The sequence below is a fragment of the Cebus imitator genome, unplaced genomic scaffold (assembly GCF_001604975.1).
Source record: "Cebus imitator isolate Cc_AM_T3 unplaced genomic scaffold, Cebus_imitator-1.0 Scaffold71, whole genome shotgun sequence".
Taxonomy (NCBI): Eukaryota; Metazoa; Chordata; class Mammalia; order Primates; family Cebidae; genus Cebus; species Cebus imitator.
In genome coordinates this window covers 5,633,916-5,656,265 of record NW_016107386.1, presented here as the reverse complement: position 1 = coordinate 5,656,265, position 22,350 = coordinate 5,633,916, and the positions used below count along the sequence as shown (strand labels likewise).

The 22,350-nt window shown below is 51.2% G+C and overlaps 1 protein-coding gene across 4 annotated transcripts in view; it reads left to right on the top strand.

The window, feature by feature from the left end:
* PPARGC1B (PPARG coactivator 1 beta) overlaps positions 1-20,865 on the top strand; it is a 120,187-nt gene extending 99,322 nt beyond the window's left edge. For 2 of the 4 annotated variants that reach the window (XM_017531325.2, XM_037739549.1), the window contains 8 exons: positions 5,155-6,274; positions 7,211-7,247; positions 7,837-7,901; positions 8,859-9,666; positions 12,903-12,978; positions 15,096-15,217; positions 18,880-19,034; positions 20,344-20,865. In XM_017531325.2, coding sequence (XP_017386814.1) covers positions 5,155-6,274; positions 7,211-7,247; positions 7,837-7,901; positions 8,859-9,666; positions 12,903-12,978; positions 15,096-15,217; positions 18,880-19,034; positions 20,344-20,444 — 2,484 coding nt within the window. In that variant the 3' untranslated portion in view covers positions 20,445-20,865. Of the gene's footprint in view, positions 1-3,199; positions 3,317-5,154; positions 6,275-7,210; positions 7,248-7,836; positions 7,902-8,858; positions 9,667-12,902; positions 12,979-15,095; positions 15,218-18,879; positions 19,035-20,343 lie in introns of all 4 variants that reach the window. The other 2 variants (XM_017531324.2, XR_001826130.2) reach the window with 2 other exon arrangements.
* The last annotated feature ends 1,485 nt before the right edge of the window (positions 20,866-22,350 follow it).

Sequence of the window (22,350 nt, the reverse complement as noted above, 5' to 3'; positions counted from 1 at the left end):
AAAAAAAAAAAAAAAAAAAAAGGAAAGAAAATCAGAGCCTGTTGGAGCTGGGAGGGCTCTAAGGTCATGGGGAGTTTGAGCTAAAAAGGCCCTTGGTGACCCTCAAGCCCAACTTTGAGAAAACTGTGGCCCAGAGTGGGTAGGGTATCTCCACTGGTCACACAGCAAGTCAGTGTGCCAGCAAAGACTAGAACTCAGGTATTCACTCCTGGTCCAGGACACTTTCACTTCCCTCCCACTGCATCAAGTTCTCCAAAGCAGCGTGAAGCACCCACCATGCCGGGCACAGAATATGTTCAGTCCCACATTATAGCTCCTCCTGAGAGGGGGTCCTGCTTCCTTTCAGACTAGAATCAAAGTGCCTAGGGTCGAATCCCAGTCTTGCCATTTAGTACTTGTATGTCTGGTAGGCATACATGCTGAACCTCTCTAAGACTCAGCTGTCTGATCTATAAAGTAGGGTTAATCATAGTGCCTATGTCAAAGGCTATTAAGAGGAATACAGCAGATGATACACATAAAGCACTTAGAACAGTGCCTGGCACATAGAGTTGCTCAGAAAATGTGAACTAAGTAATACTTCTGGTACAGCCATTAGTAGTAACAAGCATTGGAGTGCTATTTCTGCACAGGGCCTTTGGAGAGGGACCCAACCTTAAAGAGGCAAAGCGCGACCCCTGCTGGTCAAAGGTTGTTTCCCTCCCATGCCTTAGGTTACCTTCATTCCCCACATGCTTACTGAGTGCCTCTGTTTCAGGCATTGTGCAAGGCACCCAGGAGACAGACTCTCTGCATACCGACGAGACCTAGAAAGGCCCTGAGGGGCCGGGCACAGTGGCTCATACCTGTATTCCCGACACTTTGGGAGGCTGAGTGGGAGGATCCCTTGAAGCCAAGAATTTGAGACCAGCCTGGGAAACATAGCAAGATCCATCTCTACAAAAATTGTTTTAAAATTAGCATGGTATGGTGGCGCGTGTCTGTAGTCCCAGCTACTCTGGAGGCTGTGGTAGGAGGATTGCCTAAACTCAGGAGTGTGAGGCTGCAGTGAGCTAGGATCATGACACTGTATTCAAGCCTGGGTGACAGAGCAAGACCCCATCTCTTAAAAAAAACAAAAATGGGTGGCTGACGCAGGAGCATCACTTGAACCCGGGAGGCCGAGGTTGCGGTGAGCTGAGATTGAGCCATTGCACTCCAGCCTGGGCAAGAAGAGAGAAACTCCATCTCAAAACAAAACAAGGTCCTGAGGGCCGGACGCAGTGGCTCATGCCTGTAATCCCAGCACTTTGGGAGGCTGAGGTGGTTGGATCACCAGGTCAGGAGTTCAAGACCAGCCTGTCCAAGATAGTGAAACCCCATCTCTACTAAAAATACAAAAATTAGCTGGGCACAGTGGTGGGCACCTATAATCCCAGCTACTCAGGAGGATGAGGCAAGAGAATCACTTGAACCCTGGAGGCGGAAGTTGCAGTGAGCCGAGATCGTGCCACTGCACACTAGCCTGCGTGACAGAGCAAGGCTCGGTCTAAAAAAAAAAAAAGCCCTGAGAAGTCATCTGGACCCCAGGTTGGCCCATGGATCCCAGAGAGTCCACCAATGGACTTAAAAGGACCCGTGGACCTCTGCGTGTCTGTATGATTTTCTGAGGTCAGCAACTTCTGTCATCTTCTTAGAGTCAAAAAAAAAAGGTTTCAGTCCAGTCATGTGGTCTACCTGCCCCCGCTCATTATACCAGTGGAGGAATCAAGGCTCTCACAGTGCTGGGCTAGAATGAGGTCTCTTTCCTCCAGTCCTAGGATCCTTTCCTATCGAAAAAGTCAGAAGCATGTCAGTGCTTGTTTGGAGGGTGGGCGGAGTGGCCAGGATCCTGTGGCTCCTCAAGAGTGTGGAGTGGCCTTTTCTCTGGCTCCTGGGCCTCTGGCATTCCTTGTTGGAGTGACTTCAGGTGGCACGTTCCCCAAGGAAACTCTCCGTGCTGTACTAAAATCTCATGATGTTTCTCAGTTTGTTCTCAAGCTTGGCTAGGATCTCCAGTGGAAAATCCAGACGTATTCAACTTCCTGCTCTCTAAGCTCAGATACACTGTGTACCTGCCCTCAGGGTGCAGAAGCAGAAGAGCTTTTACAATTTGTGTAGAAAAAAATTAGTTGGAAAAAGAAAAAGTCAAACAAGCTTAAGTGTAGTCTTCCACTTGTGTAAAAACAACAGGGTAGCGCCGGGTGTGGTGGCTCACGCCCGCAATCCCAGCACTTTGGGAGGCTGAGGCGGGCAGATCACCTGAGGTCAGGCGCTGGAGACCAGCCTGAACAACATGGTGAAACCCCGTCTCTACTAAAAATACAAAAATTAGTCTAGTGTGGTGGTACACTCCTGTAATCCCAGCTACTCGGGAGGCTGAAGCAGGAGAATTGCTTGAACCTGGGAGGTGGAGGTTGCAGTGAGCCGAGATCGTGCCACTGAACTCCAGTCTGAGTGACAGAGACTGTGTCTCAAAACAAAACAAAATGAAACAGGGTGGATTGGAGGTAATAGCTACGTATATATTCTTGTATAATCAAAGTCCACCCCATGATGGATTCACCGGAAAGCAGTTAGTGGAGTTGCCTCTAGGAGGGAGAAAGAGACTTTGAGCAAGAGAGAGACTTGGTTTTAATTGTCTGCCCTTTAGTATTTGTGATGCGTTTTTTTTTTTTTAATACCATTTACAAGTATTACCTTGTTTAAGAAACCAATTTTTAGAGGTAATATGAATAAACAAAAAGAACAAAAAGGAAGCCAGCCAGAATCCCACACAAGAGATCATTTTGGTACCTAACCTTCCAGTGTGTGTGTGTGCGTGTGTGTGTGCGTGCAGAATGTCCCAATGAAACTGTATAATAACATTTTACCAGTAAAATGGACGGACATTACCCAAGACCTGCTTGAGTTTTTCAAAGTCATAGCTATTCTCTCAGGTTATTAACTCTGAAAAGGATTTGTATGTTATTGGGATGCTTATGTGTGTTCGGGATTGTTAGACAATCTGCCATCTGCACCTAGTATCCTGGGACCATCATCCCAGGTCATGGAATGCCCACCCTGTGTTCTCCCTGTGGCCCTGTGATGCCCAAGGTCAGTCCTGAGGGGCTGGCCATGCAGTCCATGTCCTCTGGCTGTGGCTCAGCCCCGGCTCCTGTCCTCTCTGCTTTTCCCTCAGCTGCAGAAGCTCCTCCTGGCCACATCCTACCCAACATCAAGCTCTGACACCCAGAAGGAAGGGACCGCCTGGCGCCAGGCAGGCCTCAGATCTAAAAGTCAACGGCCTTGTGTCAAGGTATTTCTTCACATGCCCCCAAATCTGCCCCAGGTGCCTGCTGGGGCCACAGCCTTCAGCTCTGGTGGAGGATAGCAAGTTCAGTCAACTACCAATATCTCTTCCCACCCATCCCACAGCCCTTGTAGCTGGTGTCCTGGGCACTGCTCCTGGAGATCCAGCCCAGTTTGGGGCTCTAGAAGGAGCCCAGGACTTTCTCACACTTCAATGTTGCAGACACCGGTCGGTGTTAACGCAGGTCAGAGCCAGGATGAGGAAAGCGTGGCCAGCCTCTGGAGGATTGTGTTCTAATGGTGTGACAGACCACACAAGACAGCCTGCCTGCAGAGGCCACAGTAAATAGTTTGGATTTTTTCCCCCCTCGGGGAGCCATTGGAGAGTTTAAAGCTCTGTCATGGACATCCAGGGTCAAAGAACACCACCCCTTTTCCTCTTTAAGCCTCATCTTCCAAGTCTAACAAGGAGAGGTGTAATGGGTGGTTTCCAAGGGGTCCTCTCCCCCAAAGGCTACACACAACCCTACCTCTCCTGGGTCCTGTACCCTCCTCCTGGGGACTGCTGCATACAGTCCTACATCCTCAGAGGCAGAATCAGCTTCCTTTCAGATAGCAGCTCAATGTAGGAGCCTCTCCCTTGCCGGGGCTCCTCTGGGGGATGAGTCCCTATGTTCCCTCCCTATTTGTCCTGGCTGACCCTCCCAAAACAAAGGTCCACCCTCTGGTGCCTCACTCTGTTGAGGGGGCAGCAGCCAAGCCCCATTGTGAGACAGCCCTTTGCCCTCTGGGAGCCTAGGAAGCTCCCCAGAGAGGTGAGACACATCCTACAGCCATTGCTGGAAAGTCCCAGCAAAATGATGAGTCCCACTGGCAGGAAAACCCCGGTGTGGACAAGTGGGGCGAATAAGACTGGAGAGAGATTGGCTGGTGTGAGTGCAGAGGACCTCATATACCCAGCCAGGGAGCCTCCCCTTTATCCTATGGGCACTAGGAGCTACTGACTTTTTGTTTTTTTTAAACTTCATTGAGGTGCAATTTACATACATAAAAGCCACCTATTGTAAAATACAATTCTATGATTTTTAGTAAATTTAACAGCCATGCAGTTATGACCATTATCCAGTTTTAGAACATATCCATCATTCAGGCCAGGCGCGGTAGCTTATGCCTGTAATCCCAGCACTTTGGGAGGCTGAGGCGAGCGGATCACTTGAGCTCAGGAGTTCCAGACTGGCCTGGCCAACATGGTGAAACCCTGTCTCTCCTAAAAAATGCAGACAATTACCTGGGTGTGGTGGCGCATGCCTGTAATCCTAGCTACTCGGGAGGCTGAGGCAGGAGAATCACTTGAACCTAGGAAGTGGAGGTTGCAGTGAGCCAACATCGCGCCATTGCACTCCAGCCTAGGCAACAGAGTGAGATTCTGTCTCAAAAAAAACAAAAACAAAAAAACCCCATCATCCCAGAAGAATTCCCCAGTGCTCATTTGTAGCGAGTCCTTCCTGCAGCCCCAGGCTACCATGAATCTACTGCCTGGCTTTTGGTTGAAGGGTATGGAGCAGTGGGGTGGAATGGTCAGAGTGGGGCTTTGTCAGTGAATCTGGAAGGGTCCGCAGGGGTGAAATTCCATGACTGAGAGAGCTGTTAGGGGGCTGATCATTCCTTATCCACTGAGCGTGGCCAGGTGCCCAGCTCTGTGTGGGAGGCTAGGGACAGAATGAAGGAAAGTTGGCTGTTCCCAAGATCCAGGTGAGACACACTGGGCCAGCCAGTGGCCATGCGGATGAGGCACACAGGAGTCTTTGGGCCTCCTTCCTCACTCTGGCCTCTCTCCCTCTCTAGGCGGACAGCACCCAAGACAAGAAGGCTCCCATGACGCAGTCTCAGAGCCGGAGTTGTACAGAACTGCATAAGCACCTCACCTCGGCGTGGTCCTGCCTGCAGGATAGAGGTCTGCAGCCACCACGCCTCCAGAGTCCCCGGCTCCCTGCCAAGGAGGATGAGGAGCCGGGTGAGGACTGCCCGAGCCCCCAGCCAGCTCCAGCCTCTCCCCAGGACTCCCTAGCGCTGGGCGGGGCAGACCCCGGTACCCAGTTTTCCCAGGAAGACATGCAGGCGATGGTGCAACTCATTCGCTACATGCACACCTACTGCCTCCCCCAAAGGAAGCTGCCCCCACAGGCCCCTGAGCCAGCCCCCAAGCCCTGCAGCAGTCCCTCCCAGCAGGTCAGATCCCGGCCCCGGCACCCCTCCAAAGCCTCCTGGGCTGAGTTCTCCATTTTGAGGGAACTTCTGGCTCAAGACGTGCTCTGTGATGTCAGCAAACCCTACCGCCTGGCCACGCCTGTCTATGCCTCCCTCACACCTCGGTCAAGGCCCAGGCCCCCCAAAGACAACCAGGCCTCCCCTGGTCACCCATCCTCGGTGGAGGAAGTGAGGATCACAGCTTCACCCAAGAGCACTGGGCCCAGACCAAGCCTGCGCCCACTGCGGCTGGAGGTGAAAGGGGAGGTCCGCCGGCCTGGCAGGCTGCAGCAGGAGGAGGAGGAAGACGAGGAAGAAGAGGAGGAGGAAGAGGAAGAAGAAAAAGAGGAGGAGGAGGAGGAGTGGGGCAGGAAAAGGCCAGGCCGAGGTCTGCCATGGACGAAGCTGGGGAGGAAGCCAGAGAGCTCCGTGTGCCCCGTGCGGCGTTCTCGGAGACTGAACCCTGAGCTGGGCCCCTGGCTGACATTTGCTGATGAGCCACTGGCCCCCACGGAGCCCCAAGGTGCTCTGCCCTCGCTGTGCCTGGCTCCCAAGGCTTATGACATAGAGCGGGAGCTGGGCAGCCCCACGGATGAGGACAGTGGCCAAGACCAGCAGCTCCTACGGGGACCCCAGATCCCTGCCCTGGAGAGCCCCTGTGAGAGTGGGTGTGGGGACACGGATGAGGACCCCAGCTGCCCGCCGCTCCCTCCCAGAGGTAGTCAGAGTTGGTGGTCTGCAAGGAGGGGGCAGGGATGGGGTGCAGCATGCCCCTTCTGCACTGGGAGCCAGGAGCCCTGTGTTCAAGTCCTCATCCCCCAACAAAGTGTTCTGTGGGGTTGGACAAGTCCCTTCCCCTCTCTGGCTTTCAACTTTTCTTTGGGCTAGTTGGAGCAGATCTTCAGAAGAACACCCATGCATCTCTGAGTTTTCCATCATGCATGGGCCAGGTGCCACTTAACGAATTAAGCAGGCAGTCCAAAGTAAACAGAAAAGTAAACAGAAAGTAAGCAGGCAGTCCAAAGTAAACAGAAAAGGAAGATAATTACAAATTGCAATAGGTACCGTAAAGAAGACTCACTGGGGATAACGTGACAGAAGCATGAGTCTATAAATTCAGCTCCACAATGCAGCTAGAGTCTTAAACACTGCTAATGGCAGTAATGATAACAGTAACAGTTATCCATTGCATACTTACCATGCTGGCATTGGTCTCAGATTAACACAGATTGTCCCTATTGAGTCCTCACAAGAAGCCTCTCTGGTAGGTACTGTCATTGTCTCCATGTTTTGATGCAGAAACTCAGGCCAGAGCTACTTAGTGATGAGCCCTATGCAGAGCGGTCTGTCTGGAGCCCACAGCAGTGGACCGGGAGTCAGAGTTCTTCCTCACTGTGCTACATGTACCAGAAGGGGTCACCCTTGCACCCGTTTGTACTTTCTGCAAAATCAAGTAGATCCCCCAGCTGAGACCTGGGATGGAAGGTGGATTTGCATTGTTCTGCCCTTCCCTGAAAGTGCAGAGGCGTTTGGTCACCTGCCCAAAGGGCAGCTGTGCTTGGCACCAGTGGAGGCCTGGGGTCTCCTCCTGAGGGGAAGCATCTGCTGGTGATGCCATGTTGGGGAATCTTATTTCTCTTTGTCTTCTTTTCAGACTCTCCCAGGTGCCTCATGCTGGCCTTGTCACAAAGGTAGATTTTTAGAAACTATTGGTGTATTATTCCGTGAGGTTTTGTCCTGTTGGGTGTGTGTGTTGGGGGTGATGGGGGGGTTCATCAGCCCCCATGCCTGGCCCTGGCCCCACACCCCCTGCCCTGATTGTCATCTGGGACCCTCAGGCGCTGGGCTCCTTTAGAAGGGAGTTGGTTTTTAGAAACTGACTTTTACAGGCCAGAGGAAAGGACTCGGGCCATTTCACAACGTGTCCTCTTGGGGACCCTGAAAAGAATTCTTTTCTGACAGGGCCCTGTGGCTTTCAGCAAGTCCCTTCCTCCTCCTGGGCCTTAGTGTCTCCCTCTGTAAAATAAGGAGGCTGACAACACTTGTCCTCTGTTCACCCTTCAGTGAGCCTTGCCCTTGTCTCCTAAAAGAGCTGTGCAGCTTGAATTCCTCTCACAGCCGGGATGGGGGTTCCGCCAGTAAATGCACCTCAGGCTCCATTTCCATGGGCAGCGGAACCAGGGCCGGTCACGGCACTCTCTGTGACCCTGTTGCGCGCAGGGAGGTGGATGCCTGCTGCTGACTTGCTGCTTTCCTTTCTGTCCTCCCTGCCTCCACCAGTGACCCTACTTTTGGCAAGAAGAGCTTTGAGCAGACCTTGACGGTGGAGCTCTGTGGCACAGCAGGTGAGCCAGGGGGCTTCCACCGGCAGGTGCCTTCAGGAAAACACCGTGCATCTCTGAGCTTTTTGTCATTCATGGCAAGGTGCCACGTAATGAACAATGCACAAAAGGTCTGCCTTTGCAGGGCTTATGTTACAGGCAGTCAAACAGCAAACAGAAAAGGAAGATCATTACAAATTACAGTAGGTACTATAAAGGAGACTTACTGGGGATGAACCAGGATTACAGGCGTGAGCCGCTGCGCCCAGCCCAGGTGGGCAGTTGTATCTGCGGTGCCTGCCCCCTGTCCGTCATGGGAAATGCCAGACGGACGTTTCTCATATGAGAGCCTTAGATGGGAGGGTTTGTTGAATGGTTGGATGTAGATCAGGAAGAGATATCTTGGATGACTTGGAGGCTCCAGCTGCCACTAGTAGGTCACAGAAGGAATGGCAAATGGATTTCATCACATGCTAACTCCAAAGAATCCAAGGCTTCCCAGGCCACCTCCAGGCTCAGCCAGCAGTGTAATGATCAGTCAGTGATGCCTGCCATCCACTGGTGTGGGGGAATAAGGGCACATGGCCATTTTTTTGCCATCCCAAACTAGGGTATTTTTTTTTGAGACATAGTCTCGCTATGTTGCCCAGGCTAGAGTGCAGTGGCACGATCTTGGCTCACTGCAACCTCCTCCTCCTGGGTTCAAGCAATTCTCATGTCTCAGCCTCCCAACTAGCTGGGATTATAGGCATGAACCAAACACCCCTGACTAATTTTTTGGAATTTTTAGTAGAGACAGGAGTTTGCCATATTGGGCAGGCTCATGTTGAGCTCCTGACCTCAAGTGATTTAGTCACTTCGGCCTCCCAAAATGCTGGGATTATAGGTGTGAGCCACCATGCTTGGCCCTAAACTTAGGGTTTTAGTGTCCCTCAGAGAAGTGATCTGTTTTCATCTACCTTTCTCCTCTTGCTCGGCCAGGGCTCACCCCACCCACCACACCACCATACAAGCCCACAGACGAGGACCCCTTCAAGCCGGACATCAAGCACAGCCTGGGCAAAGAAATAGCTCTCAACCTCCTCTCCCCTGAGGCCCTCTCACTCAAGGCCACCCCAGGGGCTGCCCACAAGCTGCCAAAGAAGCACCCGGAGCGGAGTGAGCTCCTGTCCCACCTTCGGCACGCCCCAGCCCAGCCAGCCTCGCAGGCTGGCCAGAAGCGTCCCTTCTCCTGTTCCTTTGGAGACCATGACTACTGCCAGGTGCTCCGACCAGAGGGCATCCTGCAGAGGAAGGTGCTGAGGTCCTGGGAGCCATCTGGGGTTCACCTTGAGGACTGGCCCCAGCAGGATACCCCTCAGGCTGAGGCACAGGCCCCTGGCAGGGAGGAAGACAGAAGCTGTGATGCTGGCACCCCATCCAAGGACAGCATGCTGCTCAGAGACCACGAGATCCGCGCCAGCCTCACCAAACACTTTGGGCTGTTGGAGACCGCCCTGGAGGAGGGAGACCTGGCCTCCTGCAAGAGCCCTGAGTATGACACTGTCTTTGAAGACAGCAGCAGTAGCAGTGGTGAGAGCAGCTTCCTCCCAGAGGAGGAAGATGAAGATAGGGAGGAGGAGGAGGACAATGAAGAAGAGGACTCAGGAGTCAGCCCGACTTGCTCTGACCACTGCCCCTACCAGAGCCCACCAAGCAAGGCCAGCTGGCAGCTCTGTTCCCGCAGCCGCTCAAGCTCTGGCTCCTCATCCTGCCACTCCTGGTCACCAGCCACTCGAAAGAACTTCAGGTATGAACAGGGGCCACAGGAGAGGCAGTGGGCAGTGGAGGACCCCAGTTCCCTGGAGCCAGGGGAGGGAGGAGCCCCAGGAGGGAGACCCCCAGGAAACTTGCTCTCAAACTGAGACTGCATCTCCCTGTGCAGCCCGTGTCCTGGTCAAGGGCCTTGAAGGTGGTCTTCTGGGGCAGTTGGGAGTGAATCCTGGGGGCAGGCAAAGCCTGGTCTGTGAAATCGGGAATGTACCAAATCTCCCGGCCTCCAGAAAGAAAGAAAACCCACTTCCTGGCTATTTGTGGGCTTATGTCTGAAGGAACTTGTCCCTTATCCATCTCTGTTTTCTGCTTTTATATTTGTAAAATGGAAAAGTTTTTGTGCAAACATATACATGCCCCAACAGTTTGAATTCTAGGGATATTTACATCTAAAAGAAAGATTAGTATAATTCTAATCTGTGCTCTGAAAAATACCTGGATATAAAGCGTTGATAAGGTTTCCGGGGCCTGCTGAGTTTTGCTGTGGCTTTCAGCCGTCGGCTGCCCTTCGAAGGACTGTGACTTCAGTGTAGGGCTGATGAGTCAGGAGCCCACTTGCTCGTATCATCCTCGCTTGCTGAACGAGACTGGAGAAGGAGCCAGTCCGAAAGTCAGCTGGGGAGCTGGGAAGAAGGAATGGAGGTTTGGCAGATTCAGGAGTACTGGTTGCTTCTGTCTGATCACAGTGGGTCCTGATTCTCCCTGGGGAAGGCTTGAGGTGGGTCAGTGTCATCCCCGGCCCTGGGTTGAGGTGAAGACGAGTGGCCACTAGAAGCCACTCTTGGGCTAGAACCCAGCTGCCAAATCCGCTGTGGATTTGTTGGGCCTCCACTGGCTGGCCCACCCCCAGGTGTCTGATCTGTAGGTCTGCGGTGGGGCGGGGGCTGGGATTGGCATTTCTAACAAGTTCCTAGGTGATGATGGTAACGTTGCTAGAGAATCGTACGCTGAGAGTAGAATTCAGGTCTTGTCAAGATACCTCTTCTTCCCTTCTAAAGGGACTAGCAAAAACATTTTTTTTGTTAAATCAAAATTAAGAAAGAATTCAGCTTTATATTTGTACATCTACAACAAGGGTTCTTAACTGTTTGAAAACATGATTAAAGCAAAGGCTCATCTTCCCATTAAAATGTGCATACACATCTAACTGGGCATTCAATTTTAGGGGGTTTTTGGGCTCCCCACAAACTAATGTTAAGAAGCCCTCAATTTTTTGTTCCTTAAAGTGAGGTCCGCAGAACTTTCTCCAACAAGCCCTTACTTACTGTGGAAGCCGGGATCCGTCAGTCACAGTTGTGTTCTGCCGACCTTGCCAAGCCTCTCTTTCTGGCTCCCTTCTTTCCCCAGGGGGAGCTTCTGCCCTACAGTGGTCCAGTGTCAAAGGTTCGGCTTCAGCCTTGCTTTGCTGTGAGCTGAAGCACTCAATCTCCATTTAGGCAGTTTCCCAGGTTCTCTTCATGTTGAAACACATCCCCCAAAGCCAGAGCTTCCCTGCCCTCCCTTCTCTCCTGCCCAGCTCAGAGGTGTTTGGGTTGGGCTTGCATTCATAGAATTGCCTGGGAAGAGTTGAGAACGTCTCTAGAAACCCCCCCTACTTCTCTTCTCGCTTTTGGGCCAGGTTCAGGGCTGCTTTTCCTGCCCACTCAGAAACTTAATTGGGTAACTGGCTCCTGCCCAGCTACCTGGCTGAGCTCAGTATCTGGTAAACCTGGTGAGCTGCTAATCAGCCTCCTCCAGACCTGTACCGAACACCCAGCAACAGAAAGCACTTTAAGCTGGGTTAACGACACAAAGGCTGAACACCGCTATACCTTCCAGGCACTCTCGGCTCTTCAGGTGGGGAAAGTCTACCAATTCTGTTGCAAAAGGGATGATCATACTCTAATTAGGTCACCCTTTAAAGTTGCAGGTCATTTCCCTTTCCATTATCCTGGTTGAGCTTCACAGGTGCACCTGGAGGGTGTATCTGCTGCTTATCCCTATTTTATAGATGAGGAAGCTGAGGCTCCAAGAAGTTACATAGAAAAACAGAGCAAATATTTACAGAGCAGTTCTTGGGCTAAGCATTGACATGCATATTTAAATTTAATCCTCACAAATGGCTGAGGGATAGACACGATTGGTTATCCCTATTTCATAGACGAAGAACTGAAGCTGAAAGGGCTTCTGTAACTGCTTCAGGGTCACCCAACAGGGAGGCGGTGGGGCCAAGATTCAGACTCAAGCCGTCTGAGTCACAAGCCTGTGTTCTTGTCCTCTGTGCTGTATATCTCAGTGACTCAGACTGGAGGAGTGAGGGCAGCGTGCAGGCAGGCAAGAAAGGCTGCAGGCGGGCGGCACCTGGGAGCCTGCTCGGCCATGGGACTAATGAGCCTGATAGCCAGCCCGGAAGCATGGAGCTGCGATGGGCAGGGGCTGCTGCTTGGCTAAGGCAGGAACCCGTAGAGAGCAGTGGTTCTGGAACCAGAAGGACGTGTTTCTGACTTCTCTGCTTTCTGGCTTTAAGCAAATCCCATCTCAAACTTGAGTCTCAGATTTTTCACCTGGAAAATGGAGAAACATAAAACCTCATTGAGTTTTTTAAAAAATCAGAACAAATAAGATAATAAAACAAAAGGAGCTTTTTTTTTTTTTTTTTTTTGAGATGGAGTCTCATGTTTTCACCCAGGCTAGAGTACAGTGGTGCAATTTCAGCTCACTGCAACCTTCACCTCCTAGCAATTTTCCTGCCTCAGCCTTCCAGGTAGCTCGGATTACAGGCGTGTGGCACCACGCCCTGCTAATTCTGTATCCCTAGCAGAGATGGGGTTTCATCCTGTTGGTCAGGCTGGTCTCGAACTTCTGACCTCGTGATCCGCCCGCCTTGGGCTCCCAAAGTGCTGGGATTACAGGTGTGAGCCACTGCACCCAGCCAACAAAAGGATTTTTCTGCCCTAATGGCATAGAGAGGCCAGGCTCAGAGGGTGGGGTTATAATGAGCAACACAGTGGTTCCCAGCGATCCAGGCCAGAAGCTGGCGGTAGGTGTGTGTCCACACAGCCCTGGACCATTGTTGAGGAAGGGGAGGCTGGGTTTCTGCAGGAGGCAGTTGCAGCTCGTGTGCCCCATGAATGAGTCCTAAGGAAGCATCCCTTGCCTCCTGGAGCAGATCCGCCCCCAACCCCATGGTCTCTCCTGAGAGTGAGTGCTTCTGCTTTGCTTGTTCACTGACAGATGTGAGAGCAGAGGGCCGTGTTCGGACAGAACGCCAAGCACCCGGCACGCCAGGAAGCGGCGGGAAAAGGCCATTGTAAGTGATCTGGGGGCCCAGAGCCCAGAATGAATGGGGACTAGCAGGAAGTGCAGGGGCCTCATGGACCAAAGCCTTTTGAGGCTAGCTGGTGAGCCCCTCAGTCTTCGGCCTCTGCCTGGGGAAGAAGGGACTATGGCAGCAGATGACAATATTTCTCTCATTTGAAGAGCACAAGCGTCGCCAAAGGGCATCAAAGGTAGCACCATGCAAAGTTCAGCCAAGAGGCTGGCCGTGAGTGTGCTGTTGGTGGTGATTGAGGGCTCAGTGTCAGGGCCTAGAGAGAGCCAGGTAGGCAGGCTGTGGCAGTGGGGAGCAGAGCCAGGCTGACCAGGTCACAAGCCAGTCCTGCCGCCACCTTCTGTGTAACCATGGCAGGTCCCCAGCTTCCCCGAGCCTCACTTTCCTCATCTGTACATAAGGGAGTTGGGCCTGTGCTTCCCAGGGGTTCCCCCAACTTGATCAGGGCCAAGGGACCAAGAGAGCCTGTCCCTTCCTCCCCTCTCCCCTCCCAGAGTTAGTCCACAGGCCCTGACCTGTTGGGTTTACCTGCTGACCCTACCACAAAGCTCCCCACAGAGAAAACACATCAGGTGTCTGGAGTGGGGAGCCAAAGCAAGCCAGCTATGCCATGTCACTAGAAAGGAAGGAGGAAAACAGGATAAAAGACAACAGACTCGCATTGGATCTCTCCCGTGTGATGTGGTACTTCAGGGAGGAGGGGTACGCAGGAGGTGTGCATACCCTAGAGGTGCACAGCTGTCTGGACGCAGGTACTTAAAGCCCTGGGCTGTGCATGGAGAATCTTCTTGGAGTCTGTATCTGGTCATTCAGCAATTACAGGCCTAGAACGGTTCTGGGCATTGGAGGACAGCAATGAACAAAAAAGATGAGGCTCCCTCCTGGCTAAGCAGAAGGAAGAGAGAGATAATAGACTCGTTAAACAAAAGAATAAACAATGTAATTACAGATTGGGATAAGCACTGTGAAATCAGTAATGTGCAATTAGTAACAATCTGAAGTAAGCAGGACTGTTGAGGAGGATGTGTTTATGGGGTGGCCAGGGAAGGGCACCTTCAGGGAGCTGGGCACTGATTGATGAAAAGGAGCAACCAAGCAAAGACTCAGGGGAACAAGTATTTGGAGCAGTGGCAGGAAAGAGCTTTATGAATTCAAGAAGTTGAAAGGAGGGTGGGAGGGGGGGATTTCTCTGCTGAGCTGAGCTTGGACATCGTATGTTGTGGGATGTACAGTTCCCCGACTGTTGACGACGGAGTCCTGCTTGTGGACCCGCCGCCTGGGTTTTCTTCCTTGCCATGTGTAGTACGTGGGTGGGATGGCTGGAGAATCACTGGCTGTAGCCTGTTTCCAAAGCAAGCCTGTCTAAGACAAGAAACGGTGCATTTTTCTTATGGGAGCACAGGCTTTCAGGAACAAGGCTGTGGTTTCTCTCACAGGCCGAAGTGAGTGTTCCAATAGCAGTGGCTTCAACCAGATCAAATCCCAGATCTGAGAGGAGGGGAAGGAGAGTTCCAAAAGTCTCCCACCTCCTCCCTCTGCTGGGCTGTTCTAGACGCCCACCGGCATAGCACGGAGCTCTCCTGAAGGTGATGCCTTGGTCTCAGTGTCTATACTGTGACTTCAGCCACATTGCTCAGGCAAAACCAGAGATAATGGTGGCTCCAATAGCCCTGGTGCCCTCGCCTCATGACCCTTCCTTCCAGCTCACTCTGACACCCACGAACAACTTGCCTCCTGTGCTTGCCTCACCCCAGCACCTCCCCTGCTCAGACTTGAAAGGTAAGTCCAAAAGCCACTGAGTATGCAGGTGTATCAATGGTGATACTCACTCCCCCTTCCCAGCCCCAGTCTCTGCTTATTACCTTCATGTAAGCAGTGGCTTCCTTGGGGGCCTCTTCCCTTCTAACACCCTCCCCCAATAAGGGCAGGTGCTCTGGGGTAGAGATTGGCCTTGTCCTCTCTCTGACTCCAGCTGGTATTGCTCACTCAGCCAGGCATCATGGACTAGGACAAGGATTCCGTGGGAGCCCACCCCCAAGGGGACCCCAGGAAGCCAGGCAATAAGTGGGTCTCTCTCTGTCCTCCTTCTCGGGCAGGGTGAAGGCCGTGTGGTGTACATTCGAAATCTCTCCAGTGACATGAGCTCCCGAGAGCTGAAGAGGCGCTTTGAAGTGTTTGGTGAGATTGTGGAGTGCGAGGTGCTGACGAGAAGTAAGAGGTGAGTTGAGCCAAGCCATGGCAGATGAAGGGAGCAGAGCAGGGCACCAGTCCTGATCCAGAGCTGGGTACAAGAAGATTCCCAAGATTTGTGGAACAAACCTGATGAAATCCATAGCTTAGATGTGGAAAGCCAGGCCCAGGACAAGGACCAAAAGTGGTAGTGCGGTCAGTAATAGCAGCAAACTCGTGCTGATGGTTCTAAGTGCCAGGCAGTTTCCGTTCATTCTTTTATCTGAACTTGCCAGCATGCCCGGGACATAAGCACTCAGTCTTTCAATGGCTCTCCTTTCTGCAGAAGTTTAGACAAGTTAACTGAGTAGCTAGTTGGTGTCAGAGCAAGAACCGGAGCCCATGTGTCTGCTTCAGGGCCTTTGCCCTGGAGATAGTGCAGGGCAGCAGCCTCTGGCAGCTTGAAGACTTGCACTAGGACCCCACTCTACCTCAAGCCCTGTGCTGCTCACATCCCTCCCTTCCTCTGCAGTAAGTCCCAGGCCTTGGTTGGGTACAGCGGCTCACACCTGTAATACCAGCATTTTGGGAGGCCAAGACAGGCAGATCACTTGAGGTCAGGAGTTCGAGACCAGCCTGGCCAACATGGTGAAACCCTGTCTCTACCAAAAAAAAATTAGCTGGATGTGGTAGTGCACTCCTGTAATCCCAGCTACTCGGGAGGCTGAGGCGAGAGAATCGCTTGAACCTGGGAGGTGGAGGTTGCAGTGAGCTGAGATCACACCACTGCATTCCAGCCTGGGTGATAGAGCAAGACTCTGACTCAAAAAAAACAAAGTCCCAGGCCTTCTGTTCTACTAGGCAGCCTGGTTTTTCATTGCTCGCTTGGGGAAGCAGCATTTACCTGTCAGGGGATCTGCAAAAAGAACAGGTTGCATATGAATGCACAATTTAGATGTCAAAACTTTGTCAGTTTTGAAATATTTCTAAATTATATCCTAGGATATCTGCAAACTAAGTTATGAGGGTTTTTAACATTCTAATATAATAATAATAATAATAGAAAGCTTCAGTGAGGAAATAGTTTCTGGTGTAAGAGTTATTATACACTTCTTGCCCATTAGGATGGCTACCATCAAAAATCCAGAACATAAACACTGGCAAGCATGTGGAGAAACTGGAACTCTTGCATAGTGTTGGTGGGAATTTTAAATGATGCAGCCAATATGGAAAACAATATGGCAGTTCCTCAAAAAATTAAACCTAAAACCACCATCTGATCCAGCGATTCCACTTATGGGTATATATCCAAAAGAATTGAAAACAGGATCTCCAAGAGATATTTGTTCACCTAAGCGACATTATTTACAATAGCCAAGAGGTGTGTAAACAACCCAAATGTCCACCAACAGATGAATAGGTAAACAAAATATGGTTTATATACATACCGTGGAATATTATGAAACCTTAAAAAGGAAGGAAATTCTGACTCATGCTACCACATGGATGAACCTGATAACATTGTGCTAAGTGAAACAAGCCAGGCACAAAAAGACAAAATACTGTATGATTTCACTTATATGCTGTGTCTAAAGTCGTCAAATTCATAGAAACAGAAAGAGTGGTGGTTGCCAGGAGCTGCAGAGAGGGAGACTAAGGGAGGTGTCATTTCATGGGCATAGAGTTTCAGTTTGGCAAGGTGAAAAACTTGTGGAGCTTTGTTGCACGGCAATGTGAGTATGCTTAATACTGCCAAACTGTATGCTTAAAAATGGTAAAGATGGTAAATGTCCTGTTCACTGTTTTTACCCAATTTTTTTTTAAAAAACCATTATACAAATAGAACCATTTCAAGTTCTGTGCAGTTTTTAGGATATCAAATGAAGGTAGCATACAAAAATAAAGCAGGCAAATTAATCTCTGAAGAGAAAGATCAATCTGTTAAGATTTTAAAAACACACAAGATCTTTACAAAGAGCCTTGGACGTACTACCAATATTAGACATTTAAAGAGGAAGAAGGGGCCAAGTGTAGTGGCTCACGCCTGTAATCCCAGCACTTTGGGAGGCCAAGGCAGGCAGATCACTTGAGGCCAGGAGTTTGAGACCAACCTGGCCAAATTGTGAAACCCCCATGTCTACTAAAAATACAAAAAGTTACCTGGGCGTGGTGGCATATGCCTGTAATCTCAGCTACTTAGGAGGCTGAGGCATGAGAACTGCTTGAACCTGGGAGGCAGAGGCTACAGGGAGCTGGGATTGCAACCACTGCATTCTAGCCTGGGCGACAGAGCAAAACTCTTTCTCAAAAATAAATAGAGGCAGAACGGTTCGAACTTGGCCCTGGTTCAGAGAGGTGTTGGGAAACATTCATATAAATGTTTATTATAGACCCACTATTTGTAAGCCTGACCTAAGCAGTTGGTGAATGCCACTTTGTCTTTGCTTTGAGGAGTTTACATAGCAGATGAGTGTCAGTCGGAATTCTTTCTGTTGTTCATGGAAGCGAAAAGTTGGAATAGAAGTGACTTTTGGACCGGGCGCGGTGGCTCAAGCCTGTAATCCCAGCACTGTGGGAGGCTGAGGCGAGTGGATCACGAGGTCAAGAGATCGAGACCATCCTGGTCAACATGGTGAAACCCCGTCTCTACTAAAAATACAAAAAATCAGCTGGGCATGGTGGCGCGTGCCTGTAATCCCAGCTACTCAGGAGGCTGAGGCAGGAGAATTGCCTGAACCCAGGAGGCGGAGGTTGCGGTGAGTGGAGATCGCGCCATTGCACTCCAGCCTGGGCAACAAGAGCGAAACTCCGTCTCAAAAAAAAAAAAAAAAAACAGAAGTGACTTTTGGTCCTTCTCAGGCAGACTTTTCTCCTGGTTGCAGAGTGGTTGCCTGTAGCTTTAAGCTGCCAGCAGCTTAGAGATTCCTGGGGAAGCAGGAGTCACTACATGACTGCAGAACCTGAGACGGATTCTTTGGGGTTCAGCCTTGAGTAACAGGCTTATCCTTGAACAAACCATGGTGTCCAGGAAGAGCCATTGTCATGTGCCTTGCCCTGACACCCTGACCCTGGCTGACCACACATGCTGTTGTCAGGGGAAGGCAAGTGCCAGCTGAACAGGCATCAAAGATGCCTACCATGAAGGGCAGGAGGTGTGCAAAATACCAGCCCTGTTAGGGGAGGTGAGGGCCAAGATGGCAGCCAAGGAATTGGTGACCAAGGCTGGCTTTGAAGGAGACAGACAGTGGTACAGTAGTATAGGCCGGGGATTTGCCATTTCCATGGCAGATCCAGGGAAATGGGAATGCTAGGAGAAACATACAGGGGTATTAAGAGTATCGGCTTTAATGTCAGAGGCCTGGATTTGAATCCCTGCTCTGACACTTGCTTTTGGGTAAATTACTGAACTCCACAGAACCTCTTTCCTCATCTGCAAGGTGGAGATAACAACAGTACCTACCTCACAGGCTCATCTGAGGAGGCTGCGGGGCAAGGTGTGGTGGCCACCACCTGGCAAACATCCAACATCTTAGCTGCTTTCATTATTCCCACGTGGCAGAGGTCAGCCTAGTGGCCAGCATTATCTCTGTCTGGGAGGCCACGTGATGTGTGGAATCACTGTGGCAGTCAGTTCCTCATCTAGTAACGGGGGGTCTCACAGTGTCCACCCAGCCAGCCCAATAACATCCTCCCCTTGTTCTCTCCCCGCAGAGGCAAGAAGTATGGCTTCATCACCTACCGGTGTTCTGAGCACGCGGCCCTCTCTCTGAGGAACGGTGCTGCCCTGAGGAAGCGTAACGAGCCCTCCTTCCAGCTGAGCTACGGAGGGCTCCGGCACTTCTGCTGGCCCAGATACACTGACTACGGTAAGCCCCCGAGACCCAGCCACAGTCTAGGAGGACTCCAAGCTTGAGAGGCAGTGCCTTCCTTGCACAAAACCCAGAGCTAAAGCCCCTTGTGGTCATAACTCCCATCTCCACACCCCAGTGTGCTGCTTGGTATAACTTTGCAGCCCCTTCCTTTGCCTGAAGGCCACCATCTTGTTTTTCTTCTGGCCTCTGGTCCACCTTGTCCTATCCTGTGAATACTACCAAAGAGAATCAAGCCTCCCGTGGCCTCTGGGAAGGTTCAGTCGTGTGCACAGCCAGCTGGCAGAACCGTGGCTACGGTCTCCTTGACTTCACAGGGTCAGCTGCTGTCCTGTCCCCTTCAGGGGCATTCCATGGTGACCCCAGACAAGGCAGCAGCCACCTGGGGGCAAGGTGATGAAGAAGGACAAAGAAGTACAATGTACAAAAGAATTACTTGGCCAGGTGCAGTGGCTCACACCTGTAATCCCAGCGCCTTGGGAGGCTGAGGCGGGAGGATCACTTGAGCCCAGGACTTCGAGACCAGCTTGGGCAACATAGTGAAACCCTATCTCTACAAAAAATACAAAAATTAGCCAAGTATGGTGGTTTGTGCCTGTAGTCCCAGCTACTCAGGAGGCTGAGGTGGGAGGGTCGCCTGAACCAGAGAGGTCGAGGCTGCAGTGAGCCATTACGGCACCATTGTACTCCAGCCTGAGCGACAGAGGAAGACCCTGTCTCCAGAGGGGGGAAAAGTACTTATTGGAGAGAATCGAACGCAGCCTTGATGGTACAGGACTGAGTGTCAGTGGCCCGGCCAGGAGCCAGGTCAGGCGGCACTACACTTGGCTGCGTGTCCATTTATGGGAATCGGTTTCCCAATCTGTTAACAATTAGATTGTTAATAATGGTTATCGGCAGCACCCCGAGAGGCGAAATGACCGTGGGAGGTCCCATTGCCAGTGAGAAGGCAGAGGGGTGACCCAGACCAGGCCTAGTGTTAGCCCTCCCTTAATGTGACGCTGCAGGTTACTAATGAGCAAGAAGCTGCCAGGGAAAGTAGAGTCGTAGGGTGTGGAGCTAGAAAGCCTCTGGAGGGCTCTAGTTTGGGACTCCAGACCTTTAGACAAGGCAGCCAAGGCCCTGAGACACTGACACCATGGCCAAGATGTCCCGGCAGGATGGCGGGCAGTGCCCACAGTCCAGTGCTCGTCCCAGCTCCCCAAGGCCTTGGGCTGCAGCCACTCCATGGTGCCCACTCGTAGTGGCAGATGTCTTGACCATCCGGTCTTTGTCAGTTGCTCACTCTCCTCACCCCCATGCCCAGATTCCAATTCAGAAGAGGCCCTTCCTGCGTCAGGGAAAAGCAAGTACGAAGCCATGGATTTTGACAGCTTACTGAAAGAGGCCCAGCAGAGCCTGCATTGATAACAGCCTTAACCCTCGAGGAATACCTCAATACCTCAGACGAGGCCCTTCCAATATGTTTACGTTTTCAAAGAAATCAAGTATATGAGGAGAGAGCGAGCGTGAGAGAACACCCGTGAGAGAGACTTGAAACTGCTGTCCTTTTAAAAAAAAATCAATGTTTACATTGAACAAAGCTGCTTCTGTCTGTGAGTTTCCATGGTGTTGACGTTCCACTGCCACATTAGTGTCCTCGCTCCCAACGGGTTGTCCTGGGTGCACCTCGAAGTGCCGGGCCAGTCACCCATCGCCCCTTCCTTCCCGACTGACTTCCTGTGGTAGACTTGCAGCTGTGTTCACCATAACATTTCTTGTCTGTAGTGTGTGATGATGAAATTGTTACTTGTGAATAGAATCAGGATTATAAACTTCATTTTTAATTGAAGAAAAAAAGTATATCCTTAAAATAATGTATTTATGGCTCAGATGTACTGTGCCTGGGATTATTGTATTGCTTCCTTGATTTTTTAACTATGCACTGTCGTGAGGTGTTTGCCACTGAGCTGCTCTGCTCCCCTCACCAGATTGCCCTGGAGGTATGGGGTGGCCGCTAGGCTGGTCCGCAGGGAAGCATGGCCTGCCATTTCCAGGATGTATCTGCCATGCCCTGTCCTGTCTCCTGCTGAGCAAGTTTGGCTCAAATTACAAGAGCCCCCATCTCGTGCCCAGCTCACGCTTCAAGCGTGTGTCCATCCATTCGTACTCAGACCCTTGAGTACCTTGTAAGGAAGGCGGGGCGAGCCACATCATTCCTGCTTTCCAGGGGAGGCTGGCAGCACCCCGAGAGGCAAAATGACCGTGGGAGGTCCCATTGCCAGTGAGAAGGCAGATGGGTGACCCAGACCAGGTCTTCTGATTCTTGGTCCCATGCTTCCATAGCAGCTGGGGTAAAGATGCAGTTTCAGGGACTGGTAGAGGTGACTTTGGCTAAATTGGGCACCAGACTAGAAGCCTAAGGGCCCGTTTTAGGGGTTACATTAGCAGTCGACTCACTGGCATCAGGTGAATTCCAGCCCTGGCATATGTCTTGGGCGTACCATCAGCTGTGATCCTGGGTGGTCCTGCGGTTTGCCTCCGCCTGCGGACACACTGTCAGAATTTGGTGACACCCCTGGCAGTGGTGCAGACAGGCGGTCTGGGAGCAGTCATCCTTTTTGGGCCAGCCATCAGGCCATCCTACCCCCTCAGGTAGTCCTTTGTCCTTGTCTGTAAAGTTGTTTTGGTGGCTGGGGCAGGGGAGCCAGTAGGAGGGTGTGAAGGTTGGGAGTAGATAGAACAATCTCCCAGCTCCCCTCCAACTGAAAAAACACTCCCATTTGGCTTTACTTTAAATTTGGTGTTAAGTGATGGCAAAGCCATTTCCAGCTTAATGTTCTGTGGGTACCTTGGGAGTCATTCGTGAGGGCAGCATGGCCAGGCAGGGTATGAGTGTACTGTTTCTGATTTCTTTCATACATCAGGGTTCCTTGGGAAATTTTCATATTTTTTTTTTTAAAAGGTCCTTCTGCTTAGAAAAAAAAGAAAAAATTTGAAAGTGGCTCATTAAACTAAACAGTCTAATGTAATTTGTTGCTTATGCCAAGCCTAGTTCATTGAGAACTGACATTTTTAAATACCTCAGTAGGAAAAATGAGCCCATGGTCTTCCACTGGGTGGTGAGCATACTACCAGCTCATGGATAAGGCCGGAAGAAGCAGGCTTTAGAGAGGTTAGGGATATTGAACTGCAGTGTGTCACAGCAGTTGACCCTTCTGGACCCCAATTTCCTTTTGTGTGAAATGAACTGAAGGGGAGGATTAGACAAGTTTCAACATTGTTAGCTTCTGCTAAGGCAGTGTCTAGCCCAAGATGGCAAATACATAGTACA